The sequence below is a fragment of the Stegodyphus dumicola genome, chromosome 1 (assembly GCF_044657685.1).
Source record: "Stegodyphus dumicola isolate Sdum_Otavi_A_Nest chromosome 1, ASM4465768v1".
NCBI classification, from domain to species: domain Eukaryota; kingdom Metazoa; phylum Arthropoda; class Arachnida; order Araneae; family Eresidae; genus Stegodyphus; species Stegodyphus dumicola.
The window spans coordinates 137,538,750-137,561,967 of NC_140768.1; the positions used below are offsets into that span (position 1 = coordinate 137,538,750).

General features: G+C 33.9%; 1 protein-coding gene across 2 annotated transcripts in view; it reads left to right on the forward strand.

The window, feature by feature from the left end:
- Positions 1–23,218, forward strand: part of LOC118180596 (uncharacterized) — a 386,689-nt gene that overhangs the window by 244,096 nt on the left and 119,375 nt on the right. For both annotated transcript variants that reach the window (XM_085821254.1, XM_085821256.1), the window contains exons 2-8: positions 1,178–1,300; positions 10,485–10,613; positions 12,094–12,162; positions 12,883–13,098; positions 13,214–13,309; positions 18,063–18,183; positions 21,671–21,779. In XM_085821254.1, coding sequence (XP_085677380.1) covers positions 1,178–1,300; positions 10,485–10,613; positions 12,094–12,162; positions 12,883–13,098; positions 13,214–13,309; positions 18,063–18,183; positions 21,671–21,779 — 863 coding nt within the window. The remainder of the gene's footprint in view (positions 1–1,177; positions 1,301–10,484; positions 10,614–12,093; positions 12,163–12,882; positions 13,099–13,213; positions 13,310–18,062; positions 18,184–21,670; positions 21,780–23,218) is intronic.

Below are 23,218 nucleotides of genomic sequence, written 5' to 3' on the forward strand. Positions count from 1 at the left end.
GCACCTTTATGACAGTGCACTGTTATGAAGCGGTTCTGCTGTCAAGTTTCTGTCGTGCGGTAGAAATTTGTGAGGCTTGCTGTCAGTAGTCTTCAAGACAAGGTTTGCTCTTCCGTGACGTCACTGACTCACAATCTGCTCAAAATCAACTCCCTTAGTATCTTCGTTTCTCCCACTTCTGTACGTCAAGTGACTTTGTTGAACTTGAGCTTTGGAAAGAGCCTAATCTTGGTCCCCCCCCTTTTTTTTTTTTTTTTTTTTTTTTTTTTTTTCTGACCTTGCTTCAAACTGTATTTCGCTGAACTTAATTGTTCGAAGTTACTTCTCTAGGGGTTCCGCAAGTCAAACTAAAAGTTCCAAAGAATTTTTGAATACCATGTGGGCCGCAAAACCAACCATTTAAAATAATTAATTAAATAATATTTTATTGCTATTATTATTGTTACTTAAACTAATACGAGATTAATGTATTTTTATAAATAAAACTGTAATGAAATTATAATTTCGTTTCCCATTTCCACACAAATCGCACATGATATTGATGTATTTTCAATGATTTTTATAGCATATGTTTTTCTGCAGATAGTAATGATTCTATACAATGAATAAATAAAACTAAACTCAGTGGCACAACAGCCCTAATGGGCCACGGCCTGCAGTGCCTCGAAATCTGCTTTCTTGACCTTGGGCCCCGGAGTGCATCAGCTTGGGCATCAGCCCTGGACAAAGTGATCAGCTTGTCGCAGGAGCCCCGGTGTTTAGTCCCCACGCGAACTTGGTACTCATTTTATTGACCCACTCAAGGCATGAAAGGCTGATTTAACCTTGCCCAGGCTGGGGATCGAACCGCGGACCTGTGGTGCAGCTGCGCGACGCGTTAGCCACTTCGCCACCGGGCGGTCTAAAATGAATAAATAAATTTTAGCGTTCCCCAAGTTGATAAGCAGTTTCAGACCACAGCTTAGAGCGAAAAGCTGAATCATAAATTCCTTTCAGGGTGCTATTCAATCTACTAAGTGTAACTTGTAAGCTCTGACCTCTGACTTGAAAAGCATAAAAAAATCGTTATTCGGGAATGACTGAAATACAATTTCGCAATATTAGATGAAGTAGAATAGTTTGATTAATTTGTTTGTCTGCTCAAAATGCTTATATTATTTCCTATCTTTCTTTTCAGAAGGAGCATACTTCGTGTTGTCACGTGGAATGTTGTGGAAGAGGTGGTGCAACTGGCGACAACAACGAGCACCACGATCACCCGCCTGCAGCGGAAACCGAAATGCGTGAAAGGATGGCAACGGTGAGTCTGCTTAAACCATTTTTCTTTGTTAATCTATTGTATCCCAACTTACTAAGTATTAGTATCGCCCTTGTGTAACATATGTCAGAAATATGTAATGCTTATAGCCCCAGTATGGTACTGTTCAGACGGTGACGTAAATGTCAGAGAGGCATAGTCGCAAGGAATAAAATGCAAGAATTCCGTTCACACCTGCGACACAAGGTCTAAGCCGCACTCACTTAGAGAAGCTAAATTTGCTATTGCGTGGATGTGTCAACAGCTTTCCCGCTCTGTTTTCCCACTGAGGTTTCGATCTGATTGGTCGACATAAAGTTGAAAACTTTGAACTTTATGCCAAGAGCCAACACTTTCTTAAACAAAGGTGTTTAAGCAAGGAGGTTAGAATAGACCTCCTTGCTCTCTATTATAACCTCCTTGTGTTTAAGAGAGTGTTGCAAGAGCCTTAAACCAGATTTTGGAACGTAGCACAGACTGGTTTCTTGGCAACGCAGCTCAGCTTAAATCATTTATGCCCTTTATACCGTCGTCTGAACGCATGTCATTATAAAATATGTAATAAATATAAAATGTCGCCTTATCATTATAAAATAAACGCCCGAGGCGGTCATTTTGCGGCACAGAAAAGGTTCAAGTCAATACAGTTGCGGGATCCGGACGTTACCTGAATAGTCTACGAAATCCGCCCAGTCAAATATCTGCCATTCTATTCGATGACCTTTTGCTGTCTTTCTGCTAACTTCTTGATTCCGCGTTCGCATAGAATTTCTGGTCTTTTATCAGCGAAATTTCAACCAAATGTGATTTGAGTTCATTGTTATTTCTAAAAATTTTACCATTTAAGAAGTTTTGTAAACTTCGAAGGAAATGATAATCCGATGCTGCAAGGTCGGAGCTATATGAGACATGAAACATCACTTCCCAGCCAAGCTCTCCAGTAATTTCGTATGTGTTGCTAAAGTTGTGTGAGGCCTCGCAGGTGTCGTGGGGAAACACAATTCCTTTCAGATTTGCCAATTCTCCAGTTTCGTAAGTTGTTGGCTGTAAACATCTGAGTTGAACGTTTGATTGCTTGGAAGCAGCTCAAAATACGCAACATGTTTGCAATCGAACTAAATTTGCAGCATGATCTTATTCTGATGCAATGTAGCTTTAGATTTGATTTGTGCTGATTCATTACGATTCATGATTCATCGTGATCGATCTTTTTCGATTAATGTTATTGTAGATGATCCATTTTTCATCACTAGCGATAATTCATTTAAAAGAAGGGTCGATTGCATTATGTCTAAATGCGTTCCGCAAATATTGTTCCGTTGTGTTAAGTGAATTTCTTTCAATTCATGCAAAAAGAATATATGGAGCTCCTTAACGAGTCCAAGACATCTTATGTACTTTTCGGTTGTTATGTGTGATACATTTAACTTTCTGCAATCTCTCGCACAGTTATATGACAATTGGATTCAATTACGGCTTTAATTTTGTGATCAGAAGTTTCAGAAGGTCGGCCAGAATGTTCGTCATGTTCGAGTAGACAATTTCCAGAACGAAATTTTTAAATCAATTCTGACACATTCTTTCTGTTAAGCAATCAACATCATAAACTTCATATATCTCTTTGTGAGAGGCAGCCGTTTTCTTGCATTTAAAAAAAAAAGTTTTTAGATTTTTATATTACGCCCAAAAGGACCTTTTTTTTTAAAGTTTTGTGTGTTACCTTTATTTATTAAATATCATGTTCTTCGCACTTAAACCATTCAACAGCGATATCGCAAAATATTTAAAAAGAGCATGTCTTTAGAATTTCCGATACACACGCTTGCGCGCCGGAGATAATTCTTTTTCGTAAAGTGTTGCTATTGTTTGCTTTGAAATCCTTAAGTTAGTTAATAAAAAATTCGTTTAAGGTTTACAAAATATGAAATAGATGATAAAACAAATTCCAAATTTGGGCTTTCAGATGGCCCATATTCGATTGGAGGACTACGGTATTCAAAATTTGATGTCTGTAGATACCGTTGTTTTTTTCCCAATGCGAGAAAAACATACATACATTCATGCAAATTCTTCGTTATTTAAATTCTTTTAATATAATGCAGGGCTGTAATATTTGGTGGCAACAATTTGAAAAGCGAAAAGCCCTTTTATAGTGGACGACGCAGAATGCCAAAATGAAATTAATAGCCCTTCTGGGCGAATTGCAACTTTGGGCTAAAAATATGTCGGAAAGTAAAATATATGTCTAAAATGTTTATTTTTGCAACCCATTTTAAGACTGACCGTAAACTAACAATTGTAAACAAAAATGCCAACCTAAAAGTTTTAAATGTCATATATATATATATAAGATTGATGGAAGCATAACAAAACGAATATAACGCTTTATATTTGTGCAGATCGAAATTACTTGCTAATCCAATAGAATATTTAATTTTAGTATGTAAATAAAATAAAATAAGGAAATTTGTAATTTGGAAACATCAGATGATAGTCACTCCTCGATAAACCGTTATTAAAACAGATGTTAAAAGATCTAAATTCTGAAAAAATACTTGTTAAAAATCTCGGTGCTTAATTGTGCGTTTTTTTTTTTTTTTTTTTTTTTTGAACGTAACGTGATATAGAGAAAAAATATCGAAATATTAAAACGGGTATATTATGCTTCAACGACTTTATTAAAAATAATAACTGATGAAAATTTTTGCAATCTGAAAATTTCAAATTACTGCCTAAGATACTTAAACAGATATTTTACTTCTGTTCTTAATAAAAGTAATATCTACTTCTGTCAGTTCCTGAAAATATATCCTTATTGTAGAATAAAATTAGAACTCAGCTCAAAATTAGTTTCAGTTTTAAAAGTTCCATTTTTTCCTGCATTTTTTACTTCCTTGTACGAAGTAAAAAGGAAGTATTGTAATCGCGAAAAGTTTCAGGCAGCATATTTCAACGAAAATATCCATTTTGTCCGCTATTCGAATGCAATTTAACGATCTTTCTGTGTGATATCTGTACGTAGGGCAGAATAAAAGACTCGTTTCCTCCAAAAAAATTATAAAACTGCTTTAAAATCAATTCTGAAGAGAATTTTTCGTGGCGTCTGTACGAACGTATGTGCGTACGTACGTATCTCGCATAACTCAAAAAAGTAGCCTCAGAACGTTGAAATTTTGTATATAGCACTGCTATAACATTGTAACATGTAGATGCGCACCTCGTATTTTGGTTGCAATCGGCCGCACCAAACGTATATAAATATATTTATATATATATATGTGGGTTCTTTAGTTTCAAAATCACAATTCATGTTCAAACAAAGCACACTTAATGAAACATTAATACAAATATAAGATCGTTCATTTATTAATACAGAATCTATACCATCTTACATCTATTAATACAAGATCTATATCATCTTACATCTATAAAACAACATCTTACATCTCTTCTAATAAAACAAAGTGGCGAGAGTTCTATCAATTTCACTCGTGCTAACAGCTAAAATTTAAATAGCGCGCGAGGAAAAATATTAAGCTGTGGATTTAAAATCCCACATATATATTTATATATATATCCACTCTGCTACCCGGCTCAGTGATCTCAGTTTCTTTACTCTTATATGTTTGTAAATTGTACATTTTTTGCTTTAAAAATGATTGAATTATGTTGTTTTTATCTTCCGGTTAAGGATTTTATGCCTTTAGTAAATCTGTATGCAATATTTTTAGAATTATCAACAATTTTAAAGTTGTTTAAGTGCCGCTAAGCCTTTTTTTGATGGCGGCCATTGATTGTTTACATTTGAAACAGCAGACAAGTGGATTTGTTGCCAATCTAGAGAAACTTAGCTTCGCAAAAACAAAGATAACGCCCTCATTTATTATTGCCAATTAAATCATGCTTAATCCTTTCTGGAATTTTTTCGAGGAAATAAGTGTTTAAGATTTATTTCGTAACTTTAATATAGATATTTTGATTTTTTATGCATTTTTGCCTTCTCGCGAAGTGAGAACTGAATTAATTGAATGAGAAATACTCAATCGTCTGTGAATATTGTTCTTTTTTTTTCTTTTTTTTTTTTTTTTTTTTTTTTTTTTTTTTTTTTTTGTTTTGTTTTGTTTGCTTAATTTCTTTTATACATCATTCTAGCTTTATTGTAGTATTTGAATAGAACATGTTGCAACTATTAGATAATTCTATTCTTTAAATGATATAAATTTTGTGCATTATGAGTTATAATATGAACGAAATATAATACTAGCGCCAAATTGTCGCTATAGTAAACAAATACTAGAGTGAATTTTATAGAATGCATTTATTCTATTGTGGTTTATGTGCTGTCGGCGAAGTAGATGTAATTCAATCCGATAAGTTTAAATGAAATGCAAGAAAAAATGCGTATAATTTAATATTCCGTACAAGGAAGTCATGTGTACACATCAGACTTTTTTTAATACAAAATAATATAAAAAGACAAACTGTATAAAATTAAAAACTGAAATATATAGAGAAACTTGAAAAATTATGAGTTTCTACAAATAAGCTTATCGTATCAATCGACTTTAGTTAGAGTGATGATGATTCGTTTGATGCTGAGAAATAAATTCAGAAATTTTGCAATCGATTAATTATAGGATGTTACTAAAAACTTATTTTATTCATGATACTCATATTGCAAAACAAAAGTGCTGGCAAAATATTTTTAAAAAAGGCAGATAAAAGATTGTTATTTAATGATCAACATAACTCTGTTTCACAACATTGAGTATGAAGAAAGATTTTATGCATCATCGTTTTGCAGCAACGTTAGATTATCGCGAACAACGTTTATTGCAAACTTGAAAACAATAAGCACTTCGAAGATCTTGTCTTCGAGATATTTAAAAATACAGAAAGAGGTTTGCAACATATTGGGTCATATAAAATGTCTCTGCATTTTTTTTGCCACTAGATCGTGTTGATGCCTATATATCCGGCAACAATCACCCGATTGTCTCAAACGAACATGCGCTTAAAAGGTGACATTCAGCTTCCATTATCTGTGAAAACAGTTTTCTAATTCGTTGCTTGTGTAAAAAGTTATATTGATTTGAAAAAGAATGAAATATCTGAAGAAATATATTATGTGTTGCTTTTTCACTATAAAAAAAAGGTGAAGTGTATGGTGAGAAGGCTGTGAGTGAACGAAGGACCTAGGAGTGGTTTGCACGATTCCTTTCCGGAAATTTGAATATCGAAGATGCACCTCGCACTGGTCGGCCAGTCACAGAAAAAGTCGATGGAATTTTGCATCTGGTGGAGAAAGACCACGCAAGCTGTCAGGAAATATCAGAGGCACTAAACATCAACCACATGACAGTTTGGAATCATTTGAAAAGAGCAGGTTACAAAAAGAAGCTCAATGTTTGAGTGCCACATAAATTGCAACCTGGCGAGACCATCAATTCGGTCCTGTACTGTGCACAACTCGACCGTTTGAACGAAGCAATACACAAAGGGAGTTGTGTTCCATCATGACAATGCGCGGCCACACAACTTTGATGACTTGGAACAAATTAGCGGAACTTGGTTGGGAAGTTTTGATACGTCCACCATATAGCCTGATCCTTGCACCGTCTGACTACCATTTTCTTCAATCTCTGCAAAACTCTCTTGATGGTAAAAAGTTGGCCGATTTATGAGCTTTTGATTAAGAAACTCAAAGATTTCAAAGCGAGCAATGACAACACTGTGTACGGTGAAAAAAAAAAACATTTTGAATTCAATTATATGGTTTAAGTGAGAAGAACATGGTATTTAATAAATAAAGGTAACACACAAAACGTTAAAAAAAGGCCTCCTTGGACGTAATTTAAAATCTAAAACCTTTCAGATTTTAATTTTTTAGTTTGTTGCTTGTATAGAAGAGGGATAGCAAAATAAACGACCGCCCAGGGCGGTTGCTCTAGCTATGCCACTGGTTGTACCTTCCGGGCCAATGTTTTTCAAAAAAAATTTTTTTTTTTTTTTTTTGTTTAAATGTTCTTATTAATGTTTTCACGCAGTATTTTAAAAAGGAATATTAACGAATGTAAAATGTACAGTTTATGAGGTTTATTTTAAAATATTGCTTTCTGTTGTACTATTTATGCTAATATGCGATATTCCTATGTTTAAAAGAAATATTACCGAAACCGAAGAAAACATTTTATGATGATGATGTCTTTCAAATGCTTTTATTGCACTCTTTCCTTTAAATTTTCATGAAGCAATCCCATCATTAAAAAGACGTAGTATAACGTTACTTGAAGGAAAGGAAACAGTCTGTTGATTTTCATCCGTGTTCTCATACTGACTTATCCTAACACGAAACTTAGCAAGAAAGGGGGGGGAATCCAGAGCAAAACTCTGAAATTACTTTTTTATATTACTCCCAAAATATTTATAATTCTCCCAAAGGGGCGTTTTTTTAACGTTTGGTGGGTTCCCTTTATTTATTAAATATCATGCTCTTCCCACTTAAGCTACATAAAGTTCAACAGCAATATCACAAAATATTTAAAAGCAGCATATCTTTAGAGTTTCCGATAGAGAGTCTCACGTGCTGGAGATAAAAACTTTTTTTCTTTTCTTTTTTTTTTTTTTTTTTTTTTTTTTTTTTCGTACAGTGTTGCCATTGCTCGCTTTGAAATCGTTGAGCTAGTTAATCAGAAATTCGTTAAAATTTTACAAAATATGAAAAAGCTAATAAAACAAATTCAAAATTCGAGCTTCCAGGTGCCCTTGTGCTGGTGGAGGACTCGTAATTCAGAATTTGGTGTCTCTAGGCACCGCCTTTTTTTCACAGTGCGAGAAACATAAATTCATTCATGCAGATTCTTCATTATTTAATTTCTTAAATATAATACAGGGTGATATTATTTGGTGGCAACAATTTAAAAAGTGATTCCCTTTTATAGAGAAACGCCACAAAATGCCGTTTTGAAACTAATATCCGTTATGGGCTACCGACCCTTTGGGCTTATTATTATTTTTCCTTCTTTGCCCCTCCTTATTTTCATGCACATCAATCATGATTTCAGATCTCTGTACACAGTACATTTCTGATATAATATAGGATATGAAACTTCAGTTCTTTGACATTAATGATGTTTTAAGACATTGTTTTCCATCAAAATGACTAGTGTAGTGTATTTCTAATAATTCTCATGTTGTTTCAAAATAATTTAAATTGCTTGTAATGAATAACTAAAAGATACCGTGCTGCAGTATTCTTGAATTCCCTTCTAAAAGAACATTTAATAGTGTATACATAAGCGTATATCTTTGTTGAACCCCATGTATTTTTCCAAAATTCTTGTTGATTCCAATTCTAACTAAAATAACCATTAGCGTATTACATATTTACGTAAATGAGTATCTACACAGAACCTGTGTATTTTTGTAAAATTCTCGTTAATTCCAATTCTAACTAAAATTATCGAAGGGTATTACAAATGCATAAGTGTACATTTATGCAAAACCCCGTGTATTTTTCCGAAATTCTTCTTAATTCCAGTTCTAACTGAAATAATTATTAGCGAATTACAGATTTTCGTAAATGAGTATCTACACAGAATCTGTGTATTTATCTAAAATTGTCATTAATTCTAACTAAAATTTTCGAAGGGTGTTACAGATGCATAAATGCACTATACAGAATCCCGTGTATTTTTCTGAAATTCTCGTTGATTCCAATTCTAACTAAAATTCCCATTAGTGTATTACAGATTTACGTAGTGCATTAATATCTACGCAGAAGCTGTGCACTTTCCGAAAATTCTCGTTAATTTCAGTTTTAACTAAAATAATAACCATTAGCGTATTACAGATTTACGTTAAGTCAGTATCTACGCAGAATCTGCGGATTTTTCTAAAATTCTTGTCAATTCCAATTCTAACTAAAATTATCGAAGGGTGTTACAGATGCATAAATGTACTGTCCGCAGAACCCCGTATATTTTCCCGAAATTTTCGTTAATTCCAGTTCTAACTAAGATAACGATTAGCGTTACAAATTTACGTAAATGAGTATCTACACAGAATTTGTTTATTTTTCTAAAATTCTCCTTAATTCCAATTCTAACTAAAATTATCGAAGGATGTTACAGATGCACAAATGTACAGTTATGCAGAAACCAGTGTATTTTTCTGAAATTCTCGTTACCTCCAATTCTAACTAAAATAACAATTAGCGTATTAGAGATTTTTCGGAAATGAGTATGTACACAGAATCTGTGAATTTTTCTTAAAATTCTCTTTAATTCCAATTCTAACTAAAGGGTGTTACCAGATGCATAAATGTATTGTATGTGGAACCCCGTGTATTTTTCCGAAATTCTCATTAATTCCAGTTCTAACTAAAATAACCATTAGCGTATATTACAGATTTACGTAAATGAGCATCTATACAGAATCTGTGTATTTTCCTTAAAATTCCTAGTAATTCCAATTCTAACTAAAATTATCGAAGAGTATTAGAGGTGCATAAATATACTCTATGTAGAACCCCGTGTATTTTTCCGAAATTCTCGTTAATTCCGATTCTAACTAAAATAATCATTAGCGTTACAGATTTACGTAAATGAGTATCTAAAATTCTCGTTAATTCCAATTCTAACTAAAATTATCGGAGGTTGTTAGAGATGCATAAATGTATTGTAATGGAGAACCCCGTGTATTTTTCCGGAATTCTCGTTAATTCCAATTCTAACTAAAATAATCATTAGCGTATTACAGATTTACGTAAATGAGTATCTACGCACTTTCTAAAATTCTCGTTAATTCCAATTGTATTCAAAATTAGCGATGGGTATTACAGATGCATGAATGTATATCTAGGCAAAACACTCGCGTATTTTTCTGAAATTTTTATTAACTTCGTTTCTAATTAAAATTCTCGTTAGCATATTACAGATTTACGTTAACTGGAAAATGTGTTCTGTCCCCTGCATTTCGATTGTACTTTCGCAAAATTCAAATATCTACGAAAAATAGCGTATTTGTGAGTTATCAGAAATGGTTAAATTGCCTGCTAAAATGAATTTTTTAAAGGTGTTTTCCAAAAATTCTTCTTCCCCTACCTGTAATTTTCAAATGGTTATTGAATTGCTGGTTAAAAAACTATTTTAGTAAATAACAAATAATTTTATATATTTCTTTTTAGGAGAAAAAATTGAGTTCTGGTTCTCTTGGTGGCGCTGAGGGTGCTCGACCCAAACACGTGACTGTGCATCCTCCAGGGACAAAAACTGCAAAGCCAACTGTTAAGAAAAAGTCCATTCAAGCAGACTTGGTAAGTCCATATTGCATATTATTATAGTAGTAAGCTCGACAGGGCATAGAACACTATTGTGACATTTCCTATAAATAAGTTTTTGTAGAATTTTGAATTATTATGTCACGAAAACTCCAATGTTGCGATTTATGCAGGATTATTGCTTGTTAAGTTCCGGCCTATACTAAAATAAAATAATACGTATAACGCAGTAAAAACTGCTCATAGGAAATTTTTCCTTCTCAGCTCGTATTAAAGTCTTGCTACTAAGAAATTAAGATCTTCCGCTTATTATCAAATATACCTTTTGTTCAGTGAAGCAAAACTTTTAACTCCTTTTAATTGCAGTTTTTTTTTTTTTTTTTTTTTTTTTTTTTTTCCGGCTAGAATTTTGGCACATGAAGCCTGGTTTTTAGTTCTGTGTTGATTTCAACAGGCCTTTCTTTAAAATGATAAACATGCGATTTTTCTTTTCAATTTGATAGCTTAAAAGAACTCGCGTTTATTAATTTTCTTAATGTTAAGAATTTACGTTAACTGGAAAATGTGTTCTGTTTAAATACACAGTTTAAGTAATTAAAAATGTTTAAAATGTTGCAATGAATGAATAGGCTATATCAGGCGTCAGCAACTTTTTTTTTTCTTTTTTTTTTTTTCTTGTGTGTGTGTGTGTGTGTGTTTGCGGGTCAGAATTAACCAAAATGTGTCTATTAAGAAGACGTTTAGGGTCAGTGGTATTTTCGTTTTAAAACAGTCGTTTTTCATGAATAATAAAGTTAATTTTTTGGAAAAAAAAATCTGAAGGCTTTTAGATTTTATATTACGCCTAAAGGACTGTTTTTTTTTAACATTTTGCATGTTAACTTTATTCATTAAATATCATGTTCATCGCACTTAGAAAAATTCTTAGAAACCGCTTCAGCTATATTAATGATAGTAAAAATAAAACAGTATGTAGTGAATTTCCCCCCCCCCCAAAAAAAAAACGCCTGGTATATTGCGTTGCAGTCGCAAATACCTACTAAAAATATTGGTTTGATAGAAGGTTAAAAAAAATCGGTGTAATTTAAATTTGATTTCAAGATTTGAATCAAGAAAATAAACATCAATTTAAATAAAACCATATAAAAATTAAAAATCATCATTCCCACAAATCGAATATGCTTTTGTTTCTTAACAATTTGTTTTCCTCAACTAGATTTAATACATTTTGCTCAAGAACTGAAAATCGATGTAAATGTATTCAATTAACAGTTCCAGTTATAAAACTGTTAACTGAATACATTTTTGCTATTATTACAGTTCTGTAATATGCTTCTAACTTTCTTCATTGCGGATACCAATACAATCATTTATGTATATGGTTTTTATTGTGTTCAGAAAGCTCTAAAGTTACAGTAAACAACGAAATTTTCATTTATTTCTAAATAAGCATTTAAATGTCTATTATAATGTTAAAACTTTAATGTTCTCCATTATGTGGTAAACTGTTTTTCAGGATGTGCCGAGAGAGCTAGGAAAATGTAAAGAAGAAGGTGCCGAGAGACTGGATCTCAGCAAATCGAATGTGAGACTTGTTTTTTAAGTATAAATATATTTACTCATATAATGAAGTGCTCATTATTAACATAGTTTTGTAACCTAAAAGTAGAATGTATAAAATAAACAAAAGAAGAATAATGACATGCTCTTGCACTAAGAAGAATAATTTCGAGATCGTCAAACCTGCGGTCCCCTTAAATCCTCTTGAGACCGGGTTGGGAATACGGGTTAATACAGCAGCGTGTTTTGTCAGCATTGCAATAAGCATACGAATTATTTGAATCAGTCTGACAGTTCTCAGTCAGAAACTGTGGCTAAGTCTAAGCAAAGAAGAAACTCTCTTAGAACTGTTTCGGATGTAAAATTTTAAATTCTCTCTAGGAAACTAGATGTAGTTATTTTTTCGAAACCATTGAAACGTATTGAAAGATGAAAAAGATCCTCTTAGCAGGACGGTCTGTAATAAGTATGAACAAACCCCTGCCCTAAAAAAAAAAAAAAAAAAAAAAAAAAAAAAAAAAAAAAGAGTAACAAATGCAGCTGCCATCTTACACAAAAAAAATGATTTGAAATTCGCAGGAAAAACTAAGCACGCGCCGTTAGCCGGATGTGGAACACCTTTTTTTCTCAGTAACAAGTAGGAGCTTTCTTCCAGCAAAGAGAGCTTCTCGTCCCGAAATGCATTTAATTAATTTAAGCGTTTCATTTTATGTGCATTCTTGAGACTGCTATAGTCTTATTTTAGATCACACAACTGCCAGTCACAGTTCGTGACTTGACTCACTTGATGGAGTTCTACCTGTATGGAAATAAGCTGTCCACCCTTCCAGCGGAAATTGGATGTTTGGTAAATCTCAAGACGCTGGCTCTGAGCGAGAATTCCCTAACAAGCCTGCCGGACTCTTTGTCGAACCTCAAACAGCTCAAAGTGCTGGATCTCAGACACAATAAATTAAATGAGGTTAGTACTTTGGAGATTTTGGATCATCTTACAAGAGTTGTCGTAGCTGTATTTGTGACATTTTTATGTATGTCAAAACTGGTTATAGCTCTGACAAAAGTGAATTTCCTTTCAGATCCCGGATGTCGTTTATGAATTGACGTCCCTTACCACATTGTATCTGAGGTTTAATCGAATCAAAGAAGTGGGCGAAGAGATTGCCAACCTCAAAGTAAGGTTTTCCTTTGTTTTGATTTGGATTGTTTATGGCTGCGGTTATTTGTACTGCAGCTCTTGTAATTTATGAGAGTTAATATGTAATCCATCAAAGTAGTAAGCAATCTGAAGACCAAAAGTTTCTTAGGCTTTGTAAATACTTGATAATTTGTATTTTAATTAAAAGTTATTTTAAATGTCTTTTTGTGTAGTTCTCCGATTTGTGTGTTAAGCTTTAAATTTATACATGTTATTGTTATTGAATAAAAATGAATCCAAATTAGAAATACGCCTTTCAAGGGAAAACTCACGAACGACGTATAATTGAGAAAGACATGTCCACAAATTTCTGCTGTTTCTTTAACTTTTTTCTGTCATAAACAACCGCTTTTAGTGCTGTCACAGGTATATTCAGTTGCTTTGATAACTCAGTTTTCGTCAAATCAGTATTCTCAGTAAATCCTTTTAAGATTTTAATTTTATCTCTTAACAAGAGTGACTTTCTCTTTTGTGATATTTTGTATCAGTTAATTCTGCTTTACCTAGCTTACTTAACACAGTTTCTTTTCCAAGTATTACCCTATTCATCGACTAGTTTTCAATTTCTGTACCAGACTGTGGTGTCTCATGTTTTTAACTTCTCCTGTCCCTATTTCTGAGAAAAATACTTGAACGGTGGAACTGCGAAATGTAAAACCAATGCCGTAAATGAAGCAAAATCGACCTATAAAAGAAATAGTTTACTCTTAAAATAAATATGACTGAATGGGGACCAAGATGACATGACGTATAAATGTAAAACACGTATAAACGATAAACGTATAAATGGTGCTCCACTGTATTTCAGAATATACAATGAGGCAAAACACCAACCTCTTGCTTGGCGTAGACTTTAACCAAGACTGTCGATTTCGAAAGCGAACAGGTGCAGCCGTATTTATACCCGTAAGTACGGCCGGCTGTGGTTCCTCTCTTCATTGTAGAATTTCTTTGTTCCTTCAGGTACTTATAAGCCTGTTTTAAGCCCTGCCAATGATTTTAAATCATTCACATATGTCTCCTATGAGCCATATGTCTCCATTCCCATATGTCTCCTATGAGCTGTTTTTGTAGGAAAGAGCAACAGCGGTGAAGTTAGCGTGCGGCTAAAGAATAAAGTATTCTGTTTTGAGTGTCCAGTTGTCAACTGAAAAAGGCAAGAAGAGGGTAATGCATGTGCTATTCCTTTATTAAAATTGTGCTGTCTTTTTCACGGTTCTGAATAATTTCATAACTGTCCTGTGCAAATATATATAATACATCGTTACAATGCTCTTGCAAACACACTGATGCATATGACATGAAAATTAATACGAGTATATGCGGCAAATAACTAATGTTTTAACAGACACAATAATACTGGTACAATATGATAGATACAATTTACCAAATGAATACTGTTAGAAAAATGTGTATATTTCTAAGATGTCAATACATTGGTGCAGGAGTACAAGTACATGTATATAAAGATAGGACGTGGTTGTAATATTAAAGCAATGCTGAGTTACAATACCTGAGTTCAATGCTTATGCATTGGCGTTACAATACTGTTGAATATATAATAGTGTTGTTATGCAGAATTTATTGTGCATATAGAACGTAGACGAAACTTGTAAAGATATCTATTAACCTCTTTGTCTTGAAAAACATGGATATTGCGTATTGCATGCTTTTTACCTTTTGATTTTTTAAGCTACATTAAACAGCGTCGAACAAATTTTTTGTTCGCATCGTCAGAAAAAGCTGTGGATAACAACCCGCCTTTCAAACTAGTTCTGGGGGAACGCACTTCTAGGAAAAGTTGTCTATTGTTTTCCTTGCTCGTAGAGGTGATACAGGGCTAAAAAGAAAAAGCCCTGAGTATGATATGGGTTTAAAGTACCTCCAAAGGAAGAACACGGCATTAGGTAAGGAGACTTGAGAAATGCCATGCGAAAATAGCTAAGTCATTCTCACCAGAATTCTAAGTTCGCATCTTGTAATGATTGTCAATGGTTGTGGCCTGAGCTTGAAACTCTGTTTCGTTCCATCAGGCGCTTGGCTGTCTTCATGCTTTCCATTTGCGCAAAAATTCGGCATCGTTAAATTGACGATACCACCGCAAACTTCTCTACTAATTTTCCTGTTCTTTCGGTGTTCTCCGAGTTCACCATAGCAACTTCCTTACTGAATATCTAACAGATTGTTACAAATTTTGTAAATGTGTGTATCGCTTGTATAATGAAGCATGGAGAGCTTCAAGAGTGGGAAGTCTCGCTGGAAAGACAGGATTACAGGGGTAAGTCCATTTAACATAGATGTAAATGGCTATGTCGTCAAATCGACGAGATAGTTTCAAGTTGGTATAGTTTAGCCGACTCCTCGAATTTGGCATGAATTCGCCAAAAGTCGCCAAATTCTGTTTGGTCCGATCTCTGTGTAACATACAGGGCCTTTCCCACTGGAGCTAACTGAGCTAACGGAGACAACTGACGTAGCCGACCCATCTCCAAAACTAGTTTTTTCCCATAGGTCAGCAAGTTGAAAAATCTGAACTGCACGCATAGCGGAGCTAGTCGACATATGGAACTGACTCAGATAAATCCCACTGGGAACGGTTCTTATCTGGTCCGCTCCCTATGTAATTATACTGTATCCGGTTCTGTGTAACTGTAAGTGTAATTGTAACTGTGTATGCCTTCCACCAATTTCCAGAAATCGAAGGTAATGGAAATTTCTCGGTGGAGGGAGGGAAACTATATATGACCGGAGAGAGCATCATTTTTCAGTTGAGTTCAAAGTTTAGCTCAGAGTACTGAGAGTATTGAAAGATCACTCTGCCAGCTTACGCATTTGAGGTTCTTTGTATTGCTGTATCTTCTCAGCAGTTTGAAGTGGTAACTACGGATTGTGCTCTATCATACTGAGAAGAGCTGTGTGAGTACTTTTATGTGAACAAAAGAAGTTCCAAAACTGTATTTTGTTTTTGAAAAAATAAGTTTTATCAAGGCTATCATGGGTTCTGTGAGCATTCAATGTATTACGAACCCGTTCGCACTTAATAATATTTTAACACACTCGCACACGTACACGAAACTCTTTTCCTGCATTGTCGCTTTTCTGGAAAAGCAGTGCACACGTTCTGCTACCTTGTGCTTTAAGCGGAAACTTGATGGATAGCGACTTTCCAATTCTTTTTGTTTATTAATCATTATTGTATGTGCATTTTTCAAAATTACTGAAGTGTGAAAGGTGTCCGACGAAAACGTCGCTGGTAAAAAGCAACGCAAGGCGAAAACATCATGGCACAAAATATCATGGCAGAAGCAAGATAAAATATCTCAGTTCTACAGCATCGTGGTAGAAAATAAAATGATGCAAAACCTTCGCAGTTTTAAAACATCATGGTACAAAATATCGTGATAAAAAATAAAGCACCGACAAATCATTGCATGATCATAACATGCTAGACATGCGTTTTCTGAATAAAACTTTTTGAATTGTTGAAAATGATTTTCGAGCACAAGAAGACGTAAGCAATGTTTTTACCTCTGTATTTCATATTTTTGTATTAGATAACAAAATTTTGCTGAAAAAACAGAAATTAAGCCTTCTAAATCTGAAAATCAGTAAGATTGATATTTTGTTGGTTATTCTGGCATGCAGAGGGAGATGCACTGCTCCTGCTCATCCCAGATTCCTGAATGAGTCCTCTTAGGGTGCTGAAGCTTCTCCAGTTGAGGTAGCCTTGTAAAGGAGAAAGAGAAGTGAAGCCGATATCTTAATGAGGGTTGCATACTTCGTGAGTTTCCAAATCAGACTCTACACGATGACTATTCGCCAAGATGAACTGGTTTTCCGACGTCTTCATGATGATCGCGGTCTTCATGATATAAGCTGAACTTCGAAAGGGTACTATGCACCTTTGTTTGCTTATGTCGGAGTTCCTTTGTGCCTTCGCGAACAATGGGTAAAAATCCATGTTTGGGGTAGCTGCAGAAGGACAGGGAGGTGAGGAAAGCTGGCCGGAAACGCGTGAAGAGGTTTGTAGAATCCGAAACGTGGTGAGCTTGCAAACTATACTATACAATACGAAAAACAATACATGTAAGCAGAAATATTAAAATAACATCTGTTCTCACAGAACAGCTATTAATTGGAAGTGATTGCTTCTTGAGTAAATTACAGAAAGAAATAATATGGGATATTTTATGTACAGCAACAAAATCTTAAAACTGCTCTTTTAAGAGCAAAACAAGCCTCTGGTAGCCAGGAGTAGCGTTGTAGCTAAGTCCGAATGTTCACAGCACTAGAAACGCAAACATTGTACTTTGCGGTGAAAATATTGTCACAAATAGGGAAAATGACCCCTAAAATCGTTTGCAAAAATGGGGACGGCATATATAAACGTACAGTAGATTTTGTACGACATTGTTCGAAAACTGCGAGGTTTTTGCACCGCTTTACTTTCTACCAACTGCTATGTTTTCTCCTCAAAGTCTTTTATCCCGCGATGTTTCTGATACGATGTTTTGCCTTTGTACTGTGTTTTATCCGCAATGATTTCACATGTAACAGTTTGAAGTCGTATGAATCATTTGCAATAGCTTTATATTTAATACTGATGTTGAATTAACAGAAATTTTAACTGAGTACTTTTCCGTCTACTTATACGGAATACCGTTCGGAGGCAAAAGATTGGAGCTTAGTGAATGCAGAAGTATGTCTCACACTTGTATTTTCTTTTGCAGAATCTGACTATGTTGAGCTTACGTGAGAACAAAATCCGCGAACTGCCAAGAGGTATAGGCAAACTGCGTAATCTAGTCACATTTGATGCCTCCAATAATCATTTAAAGCACCTGCCGCCTGGTAAGCCTATTTCTTATTAAGTTCCTAGCTCTGGAGGGGGCGCACGTTTAATTTTCTAGCTCTCTTCACACTCATTTGTGTAATGACTATTGCTATCTAAATTTAATTCAATGATGAAAAAAAAAACTATTCCTGTAAAATTAGATTTGCTTCTGTCTCATTTTTATAAATTATCGAAAATAAAAATATAAAAAAAGTAGCAATTTTGTGGAAACAATATTATCGCGTGATACTTTTCTCGCTTTGAAAGTCAAACTCATATTTATCATAACGATCATGTTATATGCTTAACAGCCATTAGCATGAAAAATACTTTCATATGTTGTAGTACTTCATATTAGCATTTTAATCAGTATTTTGGTAGCATAAAATTAGTTTTTGATTTTAAAGGTAAAAAGTTTCAAATCATATTTGCTACTTTCAGAATAACACCATTATTAATTTTGTATCTTATAAATATGTATCAGTTATTTAAGGGAAAACTTTTAAAAATAATTTACGCAGTTTTTTTTAACACTTCGGAGGTTTCTTATTGTTTCATGCTTAGCAGTTTTTTTAACACTTTGAAGAGTTCTGATTATTTCATGCTTTAGATAGGTTCCACTCTGTTACAGATAAAGATCAGAAGTTGTTGCCAGTCGATGTGGTCTAAGACTTTTCATTTGTCTTCCTATTATAGCAAGTTACTCATCAAAGTAAAGTGAATTCTTAAAATATATGTATATTTTTTATTTCCAATGACTAGGCAAAAAATTACAAAGAACTAAAATCCTATAAACAGAGGTTACAAACAAAGAACAAAAAAACTGAAGGCATTGTCTAAGAAGCGGTCTTGCCTCCCAGTATCTCGACTCTTCTGTAAGACAACGAAGGGCCGTCACATCGAAGCAGGTGGTCCTTGTGTCACAAAAGTGGGCAAATAGGATGGCTTGAAATGCCTATGCGGTGCAGGTGGACGGAGAGGCTATCGTGTTTCGTAGACAGACGGAAAGCCGCAACTGCATTACGTCTTGAACTATCGGTAGTAAGAAAAAGACTTGATCATTCTTCAACTTTTTAGGCTGGAGTTAATCAATCAATGTAACTTATGCCGGGATGTCGCTGTGAGCACGTGATGTATCCGGCTCAATGATACTTATGCCGCGAGGGCACGTGATTGTGTACATTCAAGACATGGTAGGAGGAATTTCGCACTTAGGAAAAGGAGAGAATAACTCGCTGTTACGGGCGGCAGAACTTAGTTTCCAGTTCATTAGCAATTCTACGCGGTGAGTATTCGACAAGATAAACAGACGATTCCTCATCGTGATGAAGGTGCATTCTTCATGAGTTCATAGATCAACAGCAATTCAACATGATAACTATTCGCCAAGATAATCTTTATGAATCTTTATGAATGTTTCATTTTTCGTGAATTTCCAAATTAATAGCAAATCCACACGGTGACTAATCGCCAAGAAGAACAGGTATCACGACATCTTGATGAAGGTTGCATTCTTCGTGAGTTTCCAGATCAATAGCAACCCTATACGTGACTGTTCGACAAGAGAAACAGGCGACACATCTTAATGAGGGTTGCATACTTCGTGAGTTTCCAAATCAGACTCTACACGATGACTATTCGCCAAGTTTCCGACGTCTGGTTTTCCGACGTCTTCATGAAGATCGCGGTCTTCATGATAAGCTAAACTTCGAAAGGGTACTATGTACCTTTATTTGTTTATGTCGGAGTTCCTTTGTGCCTTCCCGAATCGCGAACAATGGGTAAAAATCTTTCCGGTACCTTTTTACAAAGTGACGGCGCCGGTCAGCTTGCAGAAAGTCATGATCAGAGAAAACTCCATCCGCCCCTGATTATGACTTGCTATGTTAGCGTTTACAAAGAGAAATTGTTTGGTATTTTTACTTCCTTGTACGAAGTATTGTAATCGCAAAAAGTTTCAGGCAGCATATTTCAACGGAAATATCCATTTTGACCGCTATCGAATGCAATTTAACGATGTTTTCCCGTGACATCTGTACGTAAAGACAGAATAAAAGATTCTTTTCCTCCAAAAAAAATAATAAAACTGCTTTAAAATGAATTCTAAATAGAATTTTTCGTGGCGTCTGTACGAACGTATGTACGTACGTACGTATCTCGCATAACTCAAAAGCGAGTAGCCTCAGAACGTTGACATTTTGTATATAGGACTGCTATAACATGTAGATGTGCACCTCGTATTTTGGTTGCAATCGGTCGCACCAAACGTATATAAATATATTTATATATATATCCACTCTGTTACCCGGCTCAGTGATCTCAGTTTCTTTACCCGTATATGTTTGTAAATTGTGCACTTTTTTGCCTTAAAAATGGTTGAATTATGTTGTTCTTATCTTCAGGTTAAGGTTTTTATGCCTTTAGTAAATCTGCAAGCAATATTTGTACAATTATCAACAATTTAAAAGCTGTTTACGTGCGGTTAAGCCTTAAGTTTTAAATAACATGGTGGACATATTTGTTTACATTTGAAAGAGCAGAATATTAGATTTGTTGCCAATCTAGAGAGACTAAGCTTCTCAACAACAAAGATAACGCCTTCATTTATTATTGCGAATTAAATCATGCTTAATCGTTTCTGGAATTTTTTCGAGGAAATAAGTGTTTAAGATTTACTTCGTAATTTTTAATACAGATATTTTGAGTTTTTATGTATTTTTTCCGTGTCGCGAAGTGTGAACTGAATTAATTGAATGAGAAATACTAAATCGTCTGTAAAAAACTGTTTCTTTTTTGTTTTGTTTACTTAATTTCTTTTATACATCGTTCTAGATATATTAGAGTATTTGAATAGAACATGTGGCAACGATTAGATAATTCTTCAAATGATATAAATTTTGTACATTGTGAGTTATAATATGAACGAAGTATAACGCTGTTAAGTGAACCTAGCTCCAGAGTGTCGCTATGGTAAAAAAATATAGTGAATTTTAAAGAGTGCATTTCTTCTATTGTGGTTTATGCACTATCGACAAAGTAGATTTAATTTAATCCAATAAGTTTAAAAGAAATGCAAGAAAAATGCGTATAATTTAATATTCAATACAAGGAAGTCATGTGGTGTACACATGAGATTTTTTTATTCTAAGTTTCTTGGTGTATATTTCATCTGCCTTCGACATTTACATAATTCGTGTTGTTTTAAGTCCGTTTTACTGTTGTTTTAATTGATCACTTGTGAAATTTTTTGGGGAAATAAAAGGTTTTCAAGAAGATGTTGAAGATAACTTATGTTCTACCAGCGTATTCTACCACTCTTTTAGTTTTAAATCAAAATCACCTCAGTTCGTGTACATAATTTGTTTAAACAGAACTGATTCACTTACATAATATTGTTTATAAAAAAAGCCTGCGCTGCCCATTCTTCTACAACATGCTTATATTTTTAGAAAATATTAGTATTTTGTTTATTCAAATGTAGGAAAAAAATTGCATTTCTTTCAGAAATTGGGGAATGCGTCCAGTTGTCCACTCTTGATGTCCAACATAACGAACTAGTCGATATTCCAGACACTATAGGTGGCTTGCAGTTTTTATCCAGACTAGGGCTCAAGTAAGTTATTCACACAACCTTTGCTCATGCGTACATGTATTGAATCGCAACGTAGTGTTTTTATATATTGCTGTTTTGAAAATCTGATTTTCGCAGTTAAATGATCGAATTGAGTTTCGATCGAATTCAGTGATCATATTACACTTAAATTAAATCATAGGTTTTCTCCAAATACTGATGTACTTTTGCACATGGCAGCTACATTGCCGAATTATCAGTTGATAAAGGTATACGCCAAGAAAATAGCCACGAAATTTTGAATTCAGGAGTATTTTAATTGCCGAAAAAAATGAAAGGACAGAAAAATGTTTGACTTTATTATTTTTTTTTTTTTCATTTTTATTTGCAATTTAATTTTATGATCAACATACATAGTGCGTATACAGCTTTTATATTTTTAATTCAATATTTTACTTATATAGCTATGCACTACAAAAATATGGATTTTATTGCTGTATTATTATGAAATCAAAGTAGGATGAATTTTAAAATTATTTAAAATATGTATTTGAGTGTGTACGTCAGAAATGAAAATAAAATACGAAAAGTACTTTTATTATTATTATCTGTTGTTTCCTTTACTATGCCTTTTTAAGTTGTTTTAATAAAGGTTAAATTGATTAAGTTGAAAAGCAGAAATATTGAAATACATTAAATAATATTAATATGTTTGTAATTTAATATGTTTAATGCATTTAATATGCTTGTAAGGTAATGATTATAAAAACGTTAATTAAATGCTATGTATTCATAATTATGCTACATTATTAAAGTTATTATTATTAAAGTTGTAGAGTCATTAGGTTTTATTTTGAATCAAGAGACAGGAAAAATGAGCAATGCCCTCGCCAGGACTCGATTCCGGAAGTCTGGAATACGCGCCGACTGTGCTAACCATTACACCAAGAAGGCATGCAGAAAGAAAAGAAGGGAGAAAATACCTTATAAAGTATATCATTTTTATTTATATTGACATTATTGGGCCTTAACGTAATATATTCATCATGTAATTATTACCTATACATATGAAGGTGCTGTGTTAGGCAGAAGAACAGTATAATTATAGGAGTTGTAACGAGACCCCTCCGCACTACGCCCATAATGTTAAGTAATTAGAAGCACAAGTAATTAGAACTAACTGGGCAGAAATAGATTTAGAAGCACTACAAAAACCATAATTTAATAAATAATCTTACAAACTTTAGAATGCAGAAATGTGCTTCCCTGGTGCCATTTGTTTAATCATTCTGCGCAATAACTCGTTTAATCTTTGATATTTTTTGTAAAGCCATTTAGATATAAAGGTTCTATGATCTTCATAGTAAAAGATAAAGATATAAATTTAAGAATGAACCTCATAGGTGAAATATAAAAATCCGTTCAAATACAATAACTAATAGTATCTTGGAATACGGCAACATCAAGTAAAGCATATCTCG